General features: G+C 35.6%; 1 protein-coding gene across 1 annotated transcript in view; it reads left to right on the top strand.

Annotated features, from left to right (window-relative positions):
* The window catches only part of LOC129226228 (cadherin-86C-like), a 67922-nt gene extending 52787 nt beyond the window's left edge, over positions 1 to 15135 (top strand). The window contains 9 exon segments of the mRNA XM_054860827.1: positions 3041 to 3080; positions 3178 to 3302; positions 4322 to 4423; positions 5452 to 5539; positions 5542 to 5596; positions 7075 to 7262; positions 7264 to 7327; positions 10628 to 10856; positions 14055 to 15135. Coding sequence (XP_054716802.1) covers positions 3041 to 3080; positions 3178 to 3302; positions 4322 to 4423; positions 5452 to 5539; positions 5542 to 5596; positions 7075 to 7262; positions 7264 to 7327; positions 10628 to 10856; positions 14055 to 15135 — 1972 coding nt within the window.
* Positions 15136 to 17842: the final 2707 nt, after the last annotated feature.

A 17842-nucleotide genomic window follows, 5' to 3' on the forward strand; every position in this document is an offset into this window, starting at 1 on the left:
GCAGCAGACGAATCGGTTGTTGTACAACACTCCCTCAGTCCCTACCCTCTCCATATGTGGGGCAAAGTGAACTTTTTCCACGTTTATTTTATTAAAGTTTAATGTTTTTATTAAAGTTTAATGTTCCTAAGTACTGTCCTCGGCTGGAATGACTGAGCTGGTGGTGTATTTCATGTATTTCCGCCTTAGCCCTGGCGGTAACTTACTAAAAATACCACTGCCTTGCTTGCTATCTTCAAGTTGTACCGAACCATGGTCACTCGTCTGGTCAGTGCTAATTTTGTAAGAGCTACCAGTTTGTTTGGCACTCTTGGCTTCCTTAAGAGGTTTTTCCACCTCCAGCTCAGTCACTTCCTATGCCTGACTGATGAGTGCTAATATGCACGAAACTGCAGTCCTCGGCTGGAATGACTGAGCTGCCGGTGCATTTCATGTACTCCCTAAAAGGATCCATAGTATGTTAGATCCGTATTTGGTTTCATAAATTTTATTAAAATCGTCGACTCTCCGTCTATATAATGCGAATAAATTTCAATGAATTCCACAAACAATAAATTATATTTTTTGCTGAGCAAAGGATGCGTCTCAGAAGATGCGTTGCTGAGCCAAAAAAAGTTTTGCAATTTTTTTTTTCAATCATTTAAAAAACTTCTCCATTTTTTTTTTTTTTTTTTTTTTTTTGCTTAAAAGTACGTTTGAATTTTGTTTCTATCATAATTAGAACGAAAGCTATTATTTATTTTTGTTGCATGCATTTAACTAACATTATATTTAACTTTAAAACTTGAAACGCGTTTTTCTCCATGAAGCGATTTTTTCCTTTTTTTTTTTTGCTTTCAAACTCTTCTAAGTCAAGAACTGATAAAGAAATAAAATTTGGAGCATATCTTTCTCAAACAGTTTACTTTAATTTTTACTCGGCAAGTTTGAAAAAAAAAATTACTGCAAAAAATATGATTTTTTTAAAAATGTATCTTCGAATTTTTCGAAATTTTTCTTCAAATATTTTCTATTTTTTATTGAATAACCATTTTTTTCAAATCGCCGAATGAAATTTAAAGCTTAAATATTTGTGCATTTTTTTAAATTAACAAGAAGTTCTGTCTAGAACTAGACGAGCCTACTTTCCCGTATACCCATACTACTTTCTAGTACCTTCTCAAAAAAATAGCTAAAATCGCAAATTGTTTCAAACATATTTTCCCAATATTTTAAGCTACTTTCTAGGAATAAAATATTCCTCACTCGTCTAAAAAAATTAGATGCGTAAAAAAAAGAAACAAAAAACGAACAAATAAAATAGCAGCACCTTTTAAACAAAGCAGCTAATGCACTTTTTTTTCCATTAAAAACAAATTCTTCAACAGCTTTCAAAACGAAAAAATAATTATTAAAAATAATAAGCTCATTAAAATAAATACATCATATCAAAAAAAAAATCGTTTCTTTTTCTCCTGTTGCCAAAAATATTTTTTTAAATGAATTAATGCACTTATCAAGATAAATAAAAACAATAAAATGTAAACGTAAATAAATACTTTTCATTGTCAAAAAAAAAAAAAAATCGTCTGCGCATATCTTTATGTAGAAACATAAATGACTTCGAGTTTATTCACCGAAAACTGAATACCTAAATAAAAACTTTAGCGTTAAAATAAAAACAAATTACATCAACAATAATTATTTCACAGTTAAAACCATAGCGTCGGAGTCGGAGTCAATCTCATTTTGGGATAAAGGAGTCGGAGACGAATATCTAAGAATCGGAGTCAGTCATTTGTCCTCCGTGTATAATTTTTTGCCAAAGCTACGAAGTCAGAGTCTAAGTCGGGGAGTCGGAGTCCGATTAATTGTCATGCACAGGAGTCGGAGTCGGAGTCAGGTGCCCCTAAATTCTCGGAGTCGGAGTCTGAAGTTTGGCGTCAAGAGCTATTTCCAACAAAATTTGTTTGAAGTAAATCCGCCTTCAAGTACGGAATCTACATTGACTTTCAGTTTTCCCGTAGGCGCTAATGTTAAGGGATTTGAACGGTTCAAAATTGAACAGAAAATTGTTCAAATCAAAAATATATTTTATATACAAGTTTTTCATCACAAGCTTTTCCTACAAAGTTTGTTTGAAGCAAATTCGCCTCACAGTTCGGAATTGCCTTGAATTTCCCCATAGGAGCTAATGTTAAGTTTTTTGAACTGTTCAAAATTGAACAAAAAATAGTTCAAATCAAAAAGTGAAACATGGGAATGAGGTGTCCTCGCCGAGATCTTTCGAACAAAAAAAAAGGTTTGTTCAAATCGGACTATTCATTCAAAAGTCATTAGGGGGGGGGGGGGGGGACAGACAGACAGACCGACAGACAGACCGACAGACCGACAGACATTTTTCCCCATCTCAATACCCTACTTTCCAATTTTTAATTTTTTGATATTTATTTAATTATTTTATTTATTTATGACTTTTTTTTGTTTTTTGGGACATTTTTAAGATGCATTAAGCCTTCTTTCATGCTTTTTTCTTCTTTTTCTCACTTTTACTGGGAAAGTAGGCTAAAAATTGACCAAGGAGTTATAACAATTTAAAGCAGCCCCTTTAAAAAATGAAAAACAAATAAATTTACTAAAATATTTTTTTAAGTATTCATATTATGATTTTGCTCATTGAATAGATGGTGAATCAATGAAAAAAATTTCAAAACTCTAAACTGTTTAATAACATTTTTTTCATAATGTGTCCAGAACCCCCTCAAGGTCAATTTTCAAAACAAAGAATCATATGAATCGGATTTTAAAAATTGAAAAAGACGATCATAGGTTTGAAGTTTTGGTATGTAAACTCTGCACAACCTGACTTGTTCGATGAAGGCTGAGTTAACCATGTAAAGCCTGTATAAAAGTATTTGCTAAGTCATTGTTCAATTTTGTCTTGTAAAGTTTGCACAAAAAGGCTTGCTAAACAGTTACTCGATTCGATAAGTACTTACCTGAAGTTATTCTTTGTTTACCCTTCTATATCGTTAGTAATATTTCTTCGTATGTTTTCTAGGAACCTCTTGGGCCAAAACTATTACTTGTCATCGACAAGGGTAAGATGCATACATGCATGTCTATTGCTTTAGCTTTTGAATGAAAAAGATTGCTTGATGACTAAATGTGCTTGCTCTGTTTGTCCCTTATTTGCAGATAGAGGCCATCAATCGTAGTAGCTTTGATATTGTCTTCTGGCTTCTCATAGCTCTGGTGATCCTTATGATCCTGGCCATCATCGCTCTCTTCCTATACTGTTGTTGCGTAAAGACCGCTGAAGGGTAATGATTCTTCCTCCTTTTTTCGATAATGTTTTAACTAAAATTTTTGCAGAATCCATTATTAATTATTATTATAATTTTATGATGAAAATGTTACATCAAGACAACTAAAGGCTAAGTTCTTTCAGCCTGTTGTTGCGTTGCCTTGGTTAAGCACCCCGAAGCATATGAACAACCTTTACTTTGCTAGAAATCGTGGTGACTGCTGATTTGCTATCCTGTAAAACAATATCTCTCTTTTATAGCTTGTTTCGTATACTCTAATTATTGTTTTATTTCAAAAGAAGATCTTTCAGACATTATTCAAAGACGGGACGGGGAATAAAACATTCAAACTAGAATTCAGAATTTTTGAAAATTGAAATACGATGGGTGAGGGAAAAAAAAACATATACTCATTTGCGTCGACTGGCCAAACAGGAGGAGCAAAATTGTTATGGGGTCCTAGCTAAGTAAAGGTTGCTTACATGCCACCCTGAATGATAAACTAATCCCTACTTAAAAACTTTTCCTGCGTACGGATTGCTTAAGAACAAATTATTTTCAACTACTTGGTTAAAAATATGCATAGATATTCCGCAGAAATTAACTTCAAAACATCTCCAAAACATAGTTAGTCCGAAATGCTATAAGAGGGAATATGGTCGCAAGCCAAAGGCAGTAAAATGAGTAATCGCTGTAGTTGTTGCCTCAAAGTGATTTTCAGACACACTCAATATGAATTCCAATTAAAACTACAATAAATATCAAAACATAATCAATAACCGTAAAATTTCCATATCTTGGGAAGAAGAAAGGCAACATCAATTTAAAAAAAAATTTCGTATGAACTTTGCAGCGAAATGAAAAAACAGCAAAGCAATAAAATATTTAAGTGATCACTTTTTAGTTTAAGTTCCATTAAGAATTGGAGTTGACAGCAGAAAAGATTCAATGCTTGTACGCGTAACACTAATTTAATAGAAGCATGATGAGATCTGTTTTTTATTATTATTAGATTTAATTTCTCTTTTTTCCAGCCGAGATATGTTGGAACTAAAGAATAAAGTAGCACCAGAAGAAAATATCATTCATTACAAAGAAGAAGGGGCTGTGAATCTAAGCACGGAATCTAGAAAAAGGTAAAACTTGACGGTTCATGTTTCCAAGATACGATAACATATTACTTATTGTTTACGTGCATAACCTGCAACATATTATGTATCTTTTATTTGCATAACCTTAAGGATAGTATTAATCTTGTACTTTCATAACCTTTCACAGAATAGTTACCCTTTATAAGGCAAATGACACTATTAAACCCGTCTCATGCGGACACCCTATTGTGGACAAAAAAATTGTCCCGTTAGTGTCCGCATTAGTGGGATTTTACCGTGTGCATATATTTATATGGGACACTAACTGGACAATTTTTTATCCGCAATAGGGTGTCCGCATGAGACGGGTTGAATAGTGTCATTTGCCTTGGAACCGGGGAATTAAAAGTTGTCCGCATAAGGGCCTGTTCACACATCTGCCGTCCGTTCCGTCCATCACATTTGTTTCCTTCCGAAACAGGTTTTCTTTGCTGGTTGCCATGACAGCACGCCGTCTTGGACTCTCCGCTTTTGAGGGGTGTTCGTTAGGAAGGGTTTATATATTATTAGCAATGAAAAAATTGGAAAAGTAGGAACGAAAATATGAACCAAAAATCCCAAAGCAAGATCATTTCTTTCATTTATACAATGTACTTCTTAAATTCAAAAAAGATTCATTCTATTTCAACTGCGTTAAATTTTATATGCACATTGTAATAATTACACTCAGTTTTTCATAATACTATGTATATTATTCAAGATTTTTGTCTGCAAGTTTATTATGAGATAATCATTAAGGGCAAATAAATACGCCTGGAAATATGCAAATGTCAAATTGATAACGGGAAACTTGTAAGTGTTCGGGTTTCCCCCCCCCCCCTTTTTTTGTTTTGTGTTTTGTTTTTTTTTCCCCTTTTTTATTTTTACAATGCATAATTACCAAAGAAATATCCCCAAGAGCCATTCCAACATGATTATCCGAGCAAATTAGAGGTGCTAAGTTCTCTAATGTTTTTGTTAATTACCATTACATTCGTGCAATAACTAGCTCTCACTATTTTTTCCCCTTCCAGGGCGGACAGTCGCGCTCGAGCTTCTTGGCAGGAGGGTCAGGCGACGACCTTGAAGAAAAGTCACGTGAGGTCCGACGAAGAAAGGGCCCTCCCCCTCGTCATAGGGCGCAACAGGCCACCACGACTTCCTACGCACAAAGTATCGGTAAACTTCTATCACTGATATTTTCTTTTTAATCCAGAAAAAAACAAGTCTTTGAAAAATGTCGTGTTATGTTTGATTTGTGATTGGCATGCAGCGAGTCACTGGATCCAATGCTTGATTTAAAAACAGTTTGAAGTATTTATTGAAAACTAAGTCGCAATTGGTTTTCGTTTTACAAGTGAAGTTAAAATGTCATGGATTAATGTGCCTCGAGGTCGAGGTCTGTTACGTTTAAAACACATAACTTTTTTAAATAAAATTAAAACGTTTCTTTTTCATCAAATCGATGTTTTTTTTCACACATTTTATGGATTTTATGATTTTTTTTGTACAGACATTGATATTTAAAAATTAAAAAATCCCCGACTGAAGTCGCAAATGTAGAATCAAGAGGGAAAAATTGAAATTTTTTTTAAAGCCTTATGCTATTAAAAATCAATTTAAAATATTTGCTTTTAATTTCCTTCTCGGCCAACAATGAATTTGGTTACCAATCGCGTGAATAAATTATTAGCCGTATTTAAAATCTGCTTTAAAAAAGCGTAATAATTCGAATTCTACATAACATTGAAAGTTTCCAAACACAATCCTTCAGACGCAGAAAACATACTCCTTATTTTTGTACTAAATTGGAAAAAAATTAAAGATATTTTCACTGCAAAAGTCCGCGAAAGTCCTTTTAGAGATTTTTAATTAATATCTTCGATAATTAATGTCATCCAAAGATGCAACCTAACTAAGAACACTCTCTATTAACTCGCCTTCCGAACAAAACTTTCTTTTTCAAAATCGGTTCATCCGTTTAGGCTCCAGCGTGCCACAGACAGATACACAGATACGTCAAACTTATAACTTTACTTCTTTTGTGTGTCAGGGGTTAAAAAGCGTGGTTACAAATTGATTTGCAACAATCCTGCTTAATGTAGAAACTGGGGAATGAAGATAACACCAACTTACGTTGAAACTTGCAGCTGACCAATGCCACTTTGTTACACCCGTTTTGACATGGTAAAAAACGAGTAGAAAAGTGTAGGAGGTTGATATGCCCTCCCTGTATTTACTTATTTATTTTGCAATGCTTATGTATGTTTCATTGTCATTTGCTTATTTATCATTTTTCTCTTTATCTATTCATTTCCAATGGACGAGTACCACTATTTATTTTTAATGCTTGTGTATGTTTCATTGTCATTTACTTATTAATTATATATATATTTATATATTTATATATTTCTTTTTATCTATTAATTTCCAATGACGAGTATCACTATTTATTTTTAATGCTTATGTATGATGTTTCATTGTCATTACTTATTTATCACTTTTCTCTTTATCTATACATTTCCAATGACGAGTATTACTATTTATTTTTAATACTTCTGTATGTGTTTCATTGTCATTCACTTATTTATTATTTTTCGCGTTATCTATTCATTTCCAATGACGAGTATCCTCTAGAACAAGTTATTCTGTTTCAGATGAGTCGCCCGCCAGGCGCGGTTTCTACCCGGACGGCGGCATCCCCGCCGTGGCGGGAGAGCGGGGCGGCATGGAGCGCGCCTACAGGCGGGGGCGGCCCCTGAGCCCCGGCACGGATAGAATGGTGCGCGAAATGGCCGGAGAGGCCGAAGCGAGGAGACTCGGCAACTACGTGGTCGTCAGAAGAAGTGGTGCGCCCCAGGCTCCGAGTCGACGCGGCCTCCACAGCAGAGGGGGAGGACTCGGAAGATGGTAAATAATATAATTTATAGTTTATTTCTAAAACAGCTGCCATTTACAGGGTGAGTAATTCGAAATAACATAAAAATCGAAATACGGTAAAAAGATCGTTTGGCCGCACTAACTGGAATCAAAGGCAATCCGGATGGGGGGAAAAGTGGGAGAGAAGCCAGACTTTTTGTAGAAATTAGATAAAAATTTAAAAATGAAATATAAATCAACGCTGTATGTTTTATTTTAAAGTTACATTATTACTGAATAAATAAATTACCATTAACGTGCTTTATACTTATATAAAAGGAAATAAATAATAAAAAATTGGATGTTAGGCCATCTCTCCCATAACGTGTAGGAGAGACGCCCATTATTCGTTGACATTGTTCGTTGACGTGTTTTTTAACTTTTTGCGGATTATTTCCTTACCACAATTATTACAATGAAGAAGGTACATAGTACCTGCTTCATGCAGCCCTTTTTGGAATAAGGAAACATTGTCTTTTTTTTTTTTTTTTTTTGTTAAGAAATAATTTTCCCATCATTCCGCACACACAAACAACTTATTTTCGCTTCACTCTCGAGCTTGTTTGTTTTGGGATTAGATAAGACCCCTCAAAAAATCTTTGTAGGGGTTTTTTTTACCAGTGGATGTTTGTCTGGATATTGTTGGTCTTTGTTGGGACAGAGCTGAAGTGGCAAGGCAACTTTCCAGAGGAATGTCAGGAGTAACTACATCAACTAAATCAGACATTGCAAAGAAATGATCTGGAGTAGCATTAGGATTGAGTGGAAATATTCCACAAGCTTTAAGACCTGATATAGCATTCTGCACGGCATTCCATAAAGTTTGTGAGCTTCATTTTTCGATATTCCTCCTTTTTTTTTTACTTTTTCAATAGCCTGAATTAAGTTATCTTCACTCCACTGCCCCCCTGATTACCGTATGCTTTCGCACATATTTTCTCGCCATTCTAAAAAAAACTAAACAAAACACCACTTTATTTACACTTTTGGAAAGTGTGCCACATAGGCATACAGTACGTTTAGTACTAACATATATTGCAAAAAATGTAGTTGAAATAAGTTAATTACAAGCCAAATCAAACATTAATGCTTTTCGTTCTTATCTTGCGATGTCTTTGTTTTTACATTTAACATTTATTGAAACAGCTGCAACTCAAAATTTTCGTCGAAAAAATGTGCGCACTAAAATAATCTTTTCGCCATACACACGTCATACTCGAGCGCAGTCGATGGGGAACTGACACGTTAAGAAGGAAGCGTCTACACTGTAAAAAAAAATCCGTAAAAATAACGGAAAAAAACTGTCAGCCAGGGACGCCAGTTTTCTTCCGTTTATTTTACAGAAATCTTCCGTATTTTTATTATTTATTCAAGCTGATTTATTATTTTATGAAGATTAAAAAATGAAACTATACTTTCATAAATACATTTCAATATTTACTATACTACTACGAAATACATGTATACAAAGGTACATTTCCGAATATGCCTCAGTAACAGATAACAAAAAAAACATAATAATAAAATATTGATTAGGATGCAATGAAATGGAAGTTGCAAACGATTTAAGACTTACTCGCTTTAAATAAATATAAGATCAAAAAACTCGAGCACGAGAACCAAAATCCAAACACGCGGGCGAAATTTCGAAGATTCGAAGAAAAACAAAGTATAACACGGTTCCAGATTAAAAAAAAAACAGAGAAATCCTGTATTTTATTACGAACAGTTTTTTCTGTAAAAAATACGGATAACTTCTTCAAAATTTACAGTTTTTTTTTACAGTGTAATGAAGTAAATAAAAACAGCAAGAAATATAGCCATTTCTTTCTTAATCACTGAATTTCCGCAGGTATGACGTCTCACTTCATACGGGCGTCTCTCCCAATTTTACCCTATTCGAAACTCCGATTAGAACGGGTAAGTAAGCAAAACACCTTCCTTAAATAAGAAGACCTACACCAGATAACGACAAATACCCAAATTTTATTACAAAAAATGGATAGAATTGTCTACAATACAGTAAAAATATATCAAAATACTTTTTCACATTGAATTGTTTCCCTGCATTCTGATTCAAACAAGTGTAGCGGTTGTATAAAGCATGGCCATGCAAGTGCTTTACCTTTAGTAGGTAAAAATAAAGGAGCAAATGTATAGTGTACTTACAGTTACGTTCTTCCTGTCAAATTTAAAAATTATCTAGGTAAACATATTTTTATTTTTATTCCCACAAATATGGTTCTCATAAACGGGGATCGAATGAACGAGGTTCTATTGTACAGTAAAATCTTCAAACATAGAAAGAACATTCAAGTACAGGGTATTTAAAAAAAATATGATGGAAATTAAGGGATAGTTAAAAAAACACATAAAAATAATTAATTATATGAAATTGAGTATTAAAAACAAAAAACGCTGCTTCATGTTGACTACTTAGGAGTTTTAGTACGACTCTGGTAACATGATGCTTGACCTTCAGCGAGTGTATGTATGTTTCTGTTGAAAGAATAAGTATTCTGACCGGTAAACCACAAGAATTAATAACGAAAAATGCACGTGTGATAATGAAAAATACATTAAATGGGTAACAATTCAAATAGAGCAGTGAAAATAAAAGAAAAAATCAGGCCTATTGCCTTGGTGACTTAGCGAGGCATTGAGGATACCATGCTACTGCACCGTCAACATGTGGAAAAACATTAATCTACAAAGAGTGCGAAAGGTATCTTCCATTTCTCACCAAAACTCGTTAAATTTGGTGACATTTCTCTTTAATATCGCTGACTTTAAAGCATCATATTTCAATAGCGGGTCAAAAGGACAGAAATTTATGTGTCCAAAAACATGTTTTACGAAGCTCTTTTAACTACAACTTATTAAAACGTTGTTTTATTATTACACTGTCGCATGGTTTCCTCCTAAGAGTACTGTCCAACCACGGATTGTATGGAATTGGCAAACGTCCAGTTAAGCTAAGTCTATCTGAATGAGAAGGAAAAGTAAATATTTTATGCGCGAGTTCCGCTCATTTGACTGAGACTCATTTAGAGGTTAACACTCAATCTGCATACACTGACATTCCTAAAAACTAATAGATGCGTCCATTTCCGCCAATAAACCGGAAGTTTGTCTTCCTCATACAATCCGTGGTCAGACAGTAAAACAGCGTCTATAATCAGCTTTTGCAAAGCAAACCCGCATTCCACGCCCCTACTTTGGTGGATCGGAGGTCAACTTGTCAGAACCGTGTGCTTTCTGCATTGACTTAACCCCCCACTCTCCTTGCAGGGCCCCGGAGGACGGAGATCCTCTACATCCGCAGTCCGATGCGAGAAGACGAGGAGGAGCGGCCCTACGTCCGAGACGGCGAGATCCTGCGGAGCGTGAGCGAGACGGCCCTCAACGCAGACGATCCTCATCTAAGGGTGCCTCCGGCCTCCTACAGGCACAGGGAGCCTGGACCAGAACCACCCCCGCATGAGGCGTCCCCCTCCACGCAGCAGCTCAAGTTCTCCAGGTCTGAATGTGCTGAAAGGTTGGGAAAAGCAGAGATTCAGACAGTTGAACACACACAAACATGTTTAATACGAAACATGGGGACACACATATCGATGCCTCAGAGCTAATAAGATAGCTAATCCCAGAAATAATACTAAGATATCTTACTGTTATTCTGAGGCGACGATATGGATGCCTCAATTGCAAAATCGATTGACTCCACTTTTAAAAAAAAATCCTCATTTCTGCCTAAATAGTGCTTTATCAATGCTTTGCATGTGAATTTATATTTCAGTTTTGCTTCAGTACATTCTGATCCTGCGATGGCAGAAAATGTAACACGAGGGCGCATTCACTCCTATTGACTCCTCCTATAACACCACCTCACTCCTATAACACCGTCTTCATCACTTTTCTCGACTTTTTGTTTTATGGAGTTAATCGATTTTGCAAGTGAGGCATCCATATAGCAAGACATAGAGAAAAGTAGTGAAACCTCCGTAAACAAGACTGTGGCATTCAGTGGGCGGATTTTCAGCATCCAATGATCTTTTACAAACAGCTATAAGCTTTCTCCTAAGTCCGATGGTGGATTAAACAATAGATTTCGCGAACTCCGTAGAAAGCTGCAAAAGCAAGGAAGTTATGTCTCTTCCAATAAGGAATACGCACAGTTCTTGCTTTTAAACCAATAGAGAAAGAGATTACTTCCAACAGCAAAATCCCTTCCTCCCTCCCCCCCCCCCCGCCCAAAATCTTATGTAGTTGCCCTCATCTAATAGGAGGGGATCATTGGATGCTAAAATTGCAAAGCTAAAACAGATCTAACGATTTTTAAAAAGTCGTCTTATGAAATGAAATTTAGAAACTTTTGCTGTCACAAATGTGAGAAAAAAATGCAATGGAAGAATTAATCGAAAAAACCTTCTGGCTCACCCAAATTTAAGCATAGTTAATGACTTAGTTCAATTGTTTTGTGGATTTTTTTCACTTCAGTGTTAAATGGTTTTTATAAAGAAACGACTCTACTTTAATGGTGTCTATCCGCGAAACTATAGCTCAAAAATTAGCGAAATTTGGGTACAACGTAATGAAGAAAGAGGCATTAGGTGAGCGAATAAAACAAGTTCCAAAGTTAAAAGTTCCAAATTTCTCGAGGTAGAGATGTGTGCAATATTATCTGTTTTAGATCTAAACTGCTTTCAAGGCCATTTCTTGAACAGCATGGCATTTTGGATGCCTAAAAATGATTTCCGCCAGAATATGAAAGGCGAAATCATTCGAAAGTACATTTTTTTAAAACTAAATAGTAAAAATATGAAGTAAACTAAAAATAAAGTTGAAGAAAAAGATAATGGAAAATATGTCACTACTAACACTCGACTCATAATGCTAAATATTCGGTTAACTGTGCGGCTATGCGAAATAAGCTACATGGAGAAATTTCCATCATGCAAAAAGCAAACTTCGCAATTATTTGGCTCAAAAACTGGAAATAAGACCACTTGGACCATCCAAGAAGCAAAATTATACGCTTCACAAATACTACTTGCAAAATTTCAACGTTTTAGAGTGCAATATATAGTACAGTATATCCCCGATAAAACGATTGGAAAGAGACTGGAAAAAGTTATCGTTAAATAAAGGACATCGTTAAACCGAGGAGTATAGACATTCAGTGCCATCAAATCTGGACCAGGGAAATGTATCATTAAATTGAGGATATCGTTAAATTGGGTATTGTTAAATCGAAGTTATACTATACATGTGATGAGATACAACAGAAGTTGTCAAAATGCATTTGGAGATCATAAAATTGGGCTATGCCCAGGGTTCGTACGCTCCTTCAAAACTCCTCCAATACTCCTTCATTAAGGAAATTTTTTGGAAGGGCCCTTCAAACTCCTTCTTTTTGGTTTTAACTCCTTCAAAACTCCCTCTTTTTTGTTCAAGACCACATAATCTTCCTCTATGACAGTAACTTAAAATACTTCGATTGACAACTAACTTCGTCATAAGGGTTAAGTCTTAAAAGTTGAAGGTTAAAATATTATTAGATGACTAAGACATTTCATAAGTAAAGTAAAACATGTTTAACTGGTACTTGGCTATTTTTTCAATTTTTATGATGATTGTTTTTCCCCTCCACCAGAGCAGCAAACTTCAGGTTGTCTTAATATTTAAAAATACATAAGTCATTGTGTTAAAAAAACAATTGTTTTTACAGAGATTCTCAAGCTTTTCCGACCCACGGCACCCTTTAGAGAATTGTAATTCTTTCACAGCACCCTAGTCTATCTCTGTTATAAACATGTACACATATCAAAACTCTCTCCGGGGTTTGGAAGCCTTTTTAAAACAAACAGAGTACCTATACAGCAACAATGATGATTTTACTGAAGAATGAAATTGTAGAAGTTTTGTTTCCGAAATATAAATAATGGGGATGCCTCTTATTGGAAACTGTCCGACCATTGATCGTAACATGTTATAGCGAGTGAGAGAAGAATTAATTGTAAGACCTGATATCTGCCGCATTGCGAAAGGTTCACATATCGAATGTTTCGGAAACGAAACTTGCATAGTTTCTCCAGTAAAGTCATTGTTGATGCTGTATTGGTAATATTTCCTTTAACGAGCCCAGCTAGCTCTGGAGGGAATTTCCGGGTTCATGAAATTGTGAGGATGGTGTCAAAAAGAGTGACATCACACAGTTATTGTAACAATACTGTTTATAAAAAAAATATGCCATGTGACAAGATGAGGAGTTAAGTGAAGTATGACGCTTTGTGATAAGGGGGGAGGGGGTCAAATGTGTTGAAAAAAGTGCGACATCATTTAATGACAGCCCATTAGTACTCCTTCAAAATCTCATTTTACTCTTTCAAAACTCCTTCCTTTTATTTCTGAAATTGAATACGAACCCTGTAATGCTTATTCGTGGACATAGCCGATGGACGTGGACATAGATATAACGATGCCTATACATGGAGTGATTACTTATACGCTCGTGGAAGTGCACGTACGCACTGACGGGAGGAGAAAACTAGTTTCATTTTATTCAAAGGACGGGATTAAAATGGATATTCTAGTCGAACTTCAATAGTATGAAAATTTTTCGTGAACCCAATAATTCTTATGCTTCTCTCAAAGAAATGAAAATAAATGTATTTGTACCACACGTTTCGAACGGTAATCTTTACTTTTGTTTTCCTAGGTATCACAGAACCGAAGGTGATGTTATTGTTGCTGCAGATGACCCAGCAGAAATGGAACGGCATTTTAATCCGCACGGTCCTCCTTGGGTACCCTTTAACCAGCAGGGCGAATATGCTCGTACTGGCAGGATGCCACTAGAGAGATGGGATGGACCGGAGTTCAATGCTCCAGATTACAGACGATATCCTCAAGATGGTCCCCACGGGTTCGCCGGGATGCAAAGAGGACCACATCCGAACATGCAACCACATCCTATGTATCCATACCCTGATCAATTTGCTCACACGCACCACCATCCAGAACACCACAGGCATCACCATCATCAACTTGCGGAACCGTATAGAACTCAAGGACCACATCCGGATATGTACCGTCACCGTGTTCCAGAACATGCACAGCGACAAATTCAACGACAGCAAACTGTGGAACAGGCTAGCACAGAAGCTCAACCACCAGAACCAGGGGATGCGGATGAGCCTAATGATGATTCTCGAACGGTTGTTATAAGTCCAGCACCTCCTCCTGAAGATCCTCCTGAAGAACCACCAAATGAAGAGGGTGGAGACGCCCCGGAAAGTCCCACTGAACCAGCAGAGGAAGAAAAAGAACCAGAAGCTGAAGATCAGGCAGAGAAAGAAGAAGAAGCAGCTGCAGAAGAAGAAAATGGTAACGGTGAGGGTGAGGCACCCGAAGAGCCCCCACCGGAACAAGCTGAGGAAGCAGCAGAAGAGTGTCCAGCTCAAAGAAGAATGTCCAGACTACATCCACTATCTACGGAAGATTCAGAAGCTACGAGACTAGACGATACAGACGCAGTTGACAGTCGCGAAAATCACGAAGATTCAGACAGATTAGGAGTGAGAACCACAGAAGATGAAAATTCGAGGCCGGAAGATCACCTTCTGCTGCACACAGATGGGGAAGATGAAGATTCTGATTCTGGTATCGGAAAAGATGGCACAGCACTGAGGTTAAAGAAGTCTAACCTAATGGAAAAGAAGTCTCTATTCACCATCGCTTACGATGGCATGCAAACAAGAGGTCTTAAGTCCGCGGGAGAGCGAGACGATTCTCCATGATGTTCGACTTTGCGTTTTAAAGTTTAGGACATACTGAACTTGGTCAAGGTCAATATTTTATGTAATATTGATTTCTCTCCGTTTCAAAAATATTAAACAAACAGACATATTCATGCCATACGTGCATTAAAATCATTTCATTACAAGTTGAAAACGATTTTTAGCTTTCAAATCATTTTGTATTGCGGAAAACGAGAATGTTTGATATGTTTAAAAGAAAAACAACTTTTCAAGGAACTTGTTTAAGCTGACTGCGAATAAAATATTCGTATTAGCAGCCTTTATTCTTGGATTGTGTGTTCATAATCAAACGGATGATCTTATTAAGAAACTGAAACAGTGATGTTTCAAATTGACTTTTCGACAATAATAGCTTTTGTGATTCATCCAGAAAAACCTCGAGATTAGAACTATTTACTGTCTCCCAAACATTGTAATATTGTTGATGTAAAAGGTAACTGGAGTAAATTTACATTGAGGGACGTTACAAGAGTGGCTGTTGTCCAGATTAATAGTTTTAGTTTTGAAAATCGACTGTGATAGAGAATGAAGTTGCGTGAAAAGTGTATAGAAATTCAGTGGAATATTTATTTGTATAATACTAACATCCGTCCGACTTTTAACTACTTAAAATAAAGGCATACGCCTCTCACGATAAAGTAAAACTTCTACTTTACACTGCCGTCTTCGTGAACTTTTTAAATCTTGACCTGTAGTGTTTCAACCACAAGTTTTAGTATATTTCAGTTGGTTCAAAATTTTGTAACATTACGCAATTTAGCTATGGACGTATCATGTCTTTCTGGTGGTTGTAGAAATATCTCCTCTTAAGTCTTTTATGTCAAATTTGCTTTTTATTCTGCTAATTGTTTATAAGGTATTTTTAAAGCGCATACGCCTATAGCTTTTTTTTTTTATTTTATACCACTCCTTTTTTAATAGGAGCTTCTCATGAGTGTTTGGAGTACAAAAGTTAGGGTTTTGTTCAACTCCTGATGTCTAACTAGTTTTTCGACAGCACATGCTTCTCGTAACTTTGATTTATGCAGCTACTTGTTTTTAAGGAGTTTTTCAAAAGCAAATACCTGAATAATTTTTTTTTAAATATTTCATGCGGCGCCTTGTTTCTGAAGCGTTTCCCTAGAACTCATGTCTCTATGCCTGTCACATTTGCAGATCAATGTTTTCAGGTGTTTCTTAAGCATTGATTGAATTTTGCTTCTAAGTCTCAACAGAAATGGTAGAATGTCTAAAGAACTGTTATGTTCTAATTAGGATACGTTTGATACGTTCATGGCTAAAATGCCTTTTTAAATGCTAAATGCATTTTAAAACTGCTTCAATTATAATTTTTAATTATGTGATCAAAGTTTTTACGTATCATCAAATGGGGCAGTAAGAAGCAAAAGGTATGTACGGGCCAAAATTAATAATTTAGAGATAAAAAGTGCAACTTGTACGAAAACCTCTCTCTTTTTTTTTTTTTTTTTTGCTATACGGCAAAATTAAGGAAAAAAAATGTCAATAAAAGTTTAGTTAAGATCTGATCTTTTAACTCGTTTTAATCAAAACTTTAAAATTTTTATTTACATCCCTTTGCTTCTTACTAACTCAAACAGAAAACGAATTTGTTTACAAACGTATTGTTTTTAATGACTTTTTACCACTGATTCATGTTTTTCCCAATCACTTCATTTACAATGCCATAGCATGTGTAATAAAAAAGATGGTGAACTTTTGTTTTAGTGTGTCAATTTTTACTTCGTCTAGAGGACTCTTTCTTGCTTCCTACATTGTTCATGCAATCTCTACATGCAGTAGAACCTTAATTACCCGAAACACTTTTAACTGAAGTGGGTCTCCTTGAATTTATTTTTACTTCCTTTCACATAGTAAAGGAAGTATCGTATTCACGAAAAAAATTTGACCCAAAAATAGGCCTTAATTTCCATTTTGCTCGCCCCCGAATGAATGTTGAGATTTTTTTTTTTTCAACCCTACTACATGTGGATATATGCCTAAGAACGTTATAGACACTCGAAATATCCATTCTGACGATCCCCGAATTAATTACAACGAGTTTTTGGGTGACGTTCGTATCTACGTATGTAGGTACGTATGTGAGTATGTATCTCGCATAACTCAAGAACGGTATGTCCTAGAAAGTTGAAGTTTGGTACGTAGACTCCTACTGGGGTCTAGTTGTGCACCTCCCCTTTTAGTTGCATTCAGGTGTTTTTAAAGGGGTCTTTTGCACCTTTTTGGGGGAAATCATTGTTAATTTCGCTGCAAACTCAAGTGGTGTCATAATTTAGCGGACACTTGGCAATATATCGCCAGTCTTTTGGTCGCCAAGTTTTGTCGCCAACTTGGCGACAAATTTGGCGATTTTTATTTATTTATTTATTTATTTATTTATTTATTTTTTTGGAATCCGGTTTCAATTTGGCCCCTGTTGGTGATATTTAGAGAGTTAACAATTGAATCACATTCAAATTGCCAATAATGGAGAAATAACATTAAATTGGTGTAAAAGGAAGTCATGTGATGCACACATCAGTTCGTTTTTATTTAACAAATGTTTGGAACCCTGCAATAAAATTCTAATGTTTTAAATGCTATCAAGTTTTAAGAAGCAATACAATTATAAATTTAATTTTTTACAACGTGTTTATGTTCAAATTTGTTGATCAAAACATAAATATAA

Source organism: Uloborus diversus, chromosome 7, assembly GCF_026930045.1.
Source record: "Uloborus diversus isolate 005 chromosome 7, Udiv.v.3.1, whole genome shotgun sequence".
In the NCBI taxonomy this organism is placed as follows: domain Eukaryota; kingdom Metazoa; phylum Arthropoda; class Arachnida; order Araneae; family Uloboridae; genus Uloborus; species Uloborus diversus.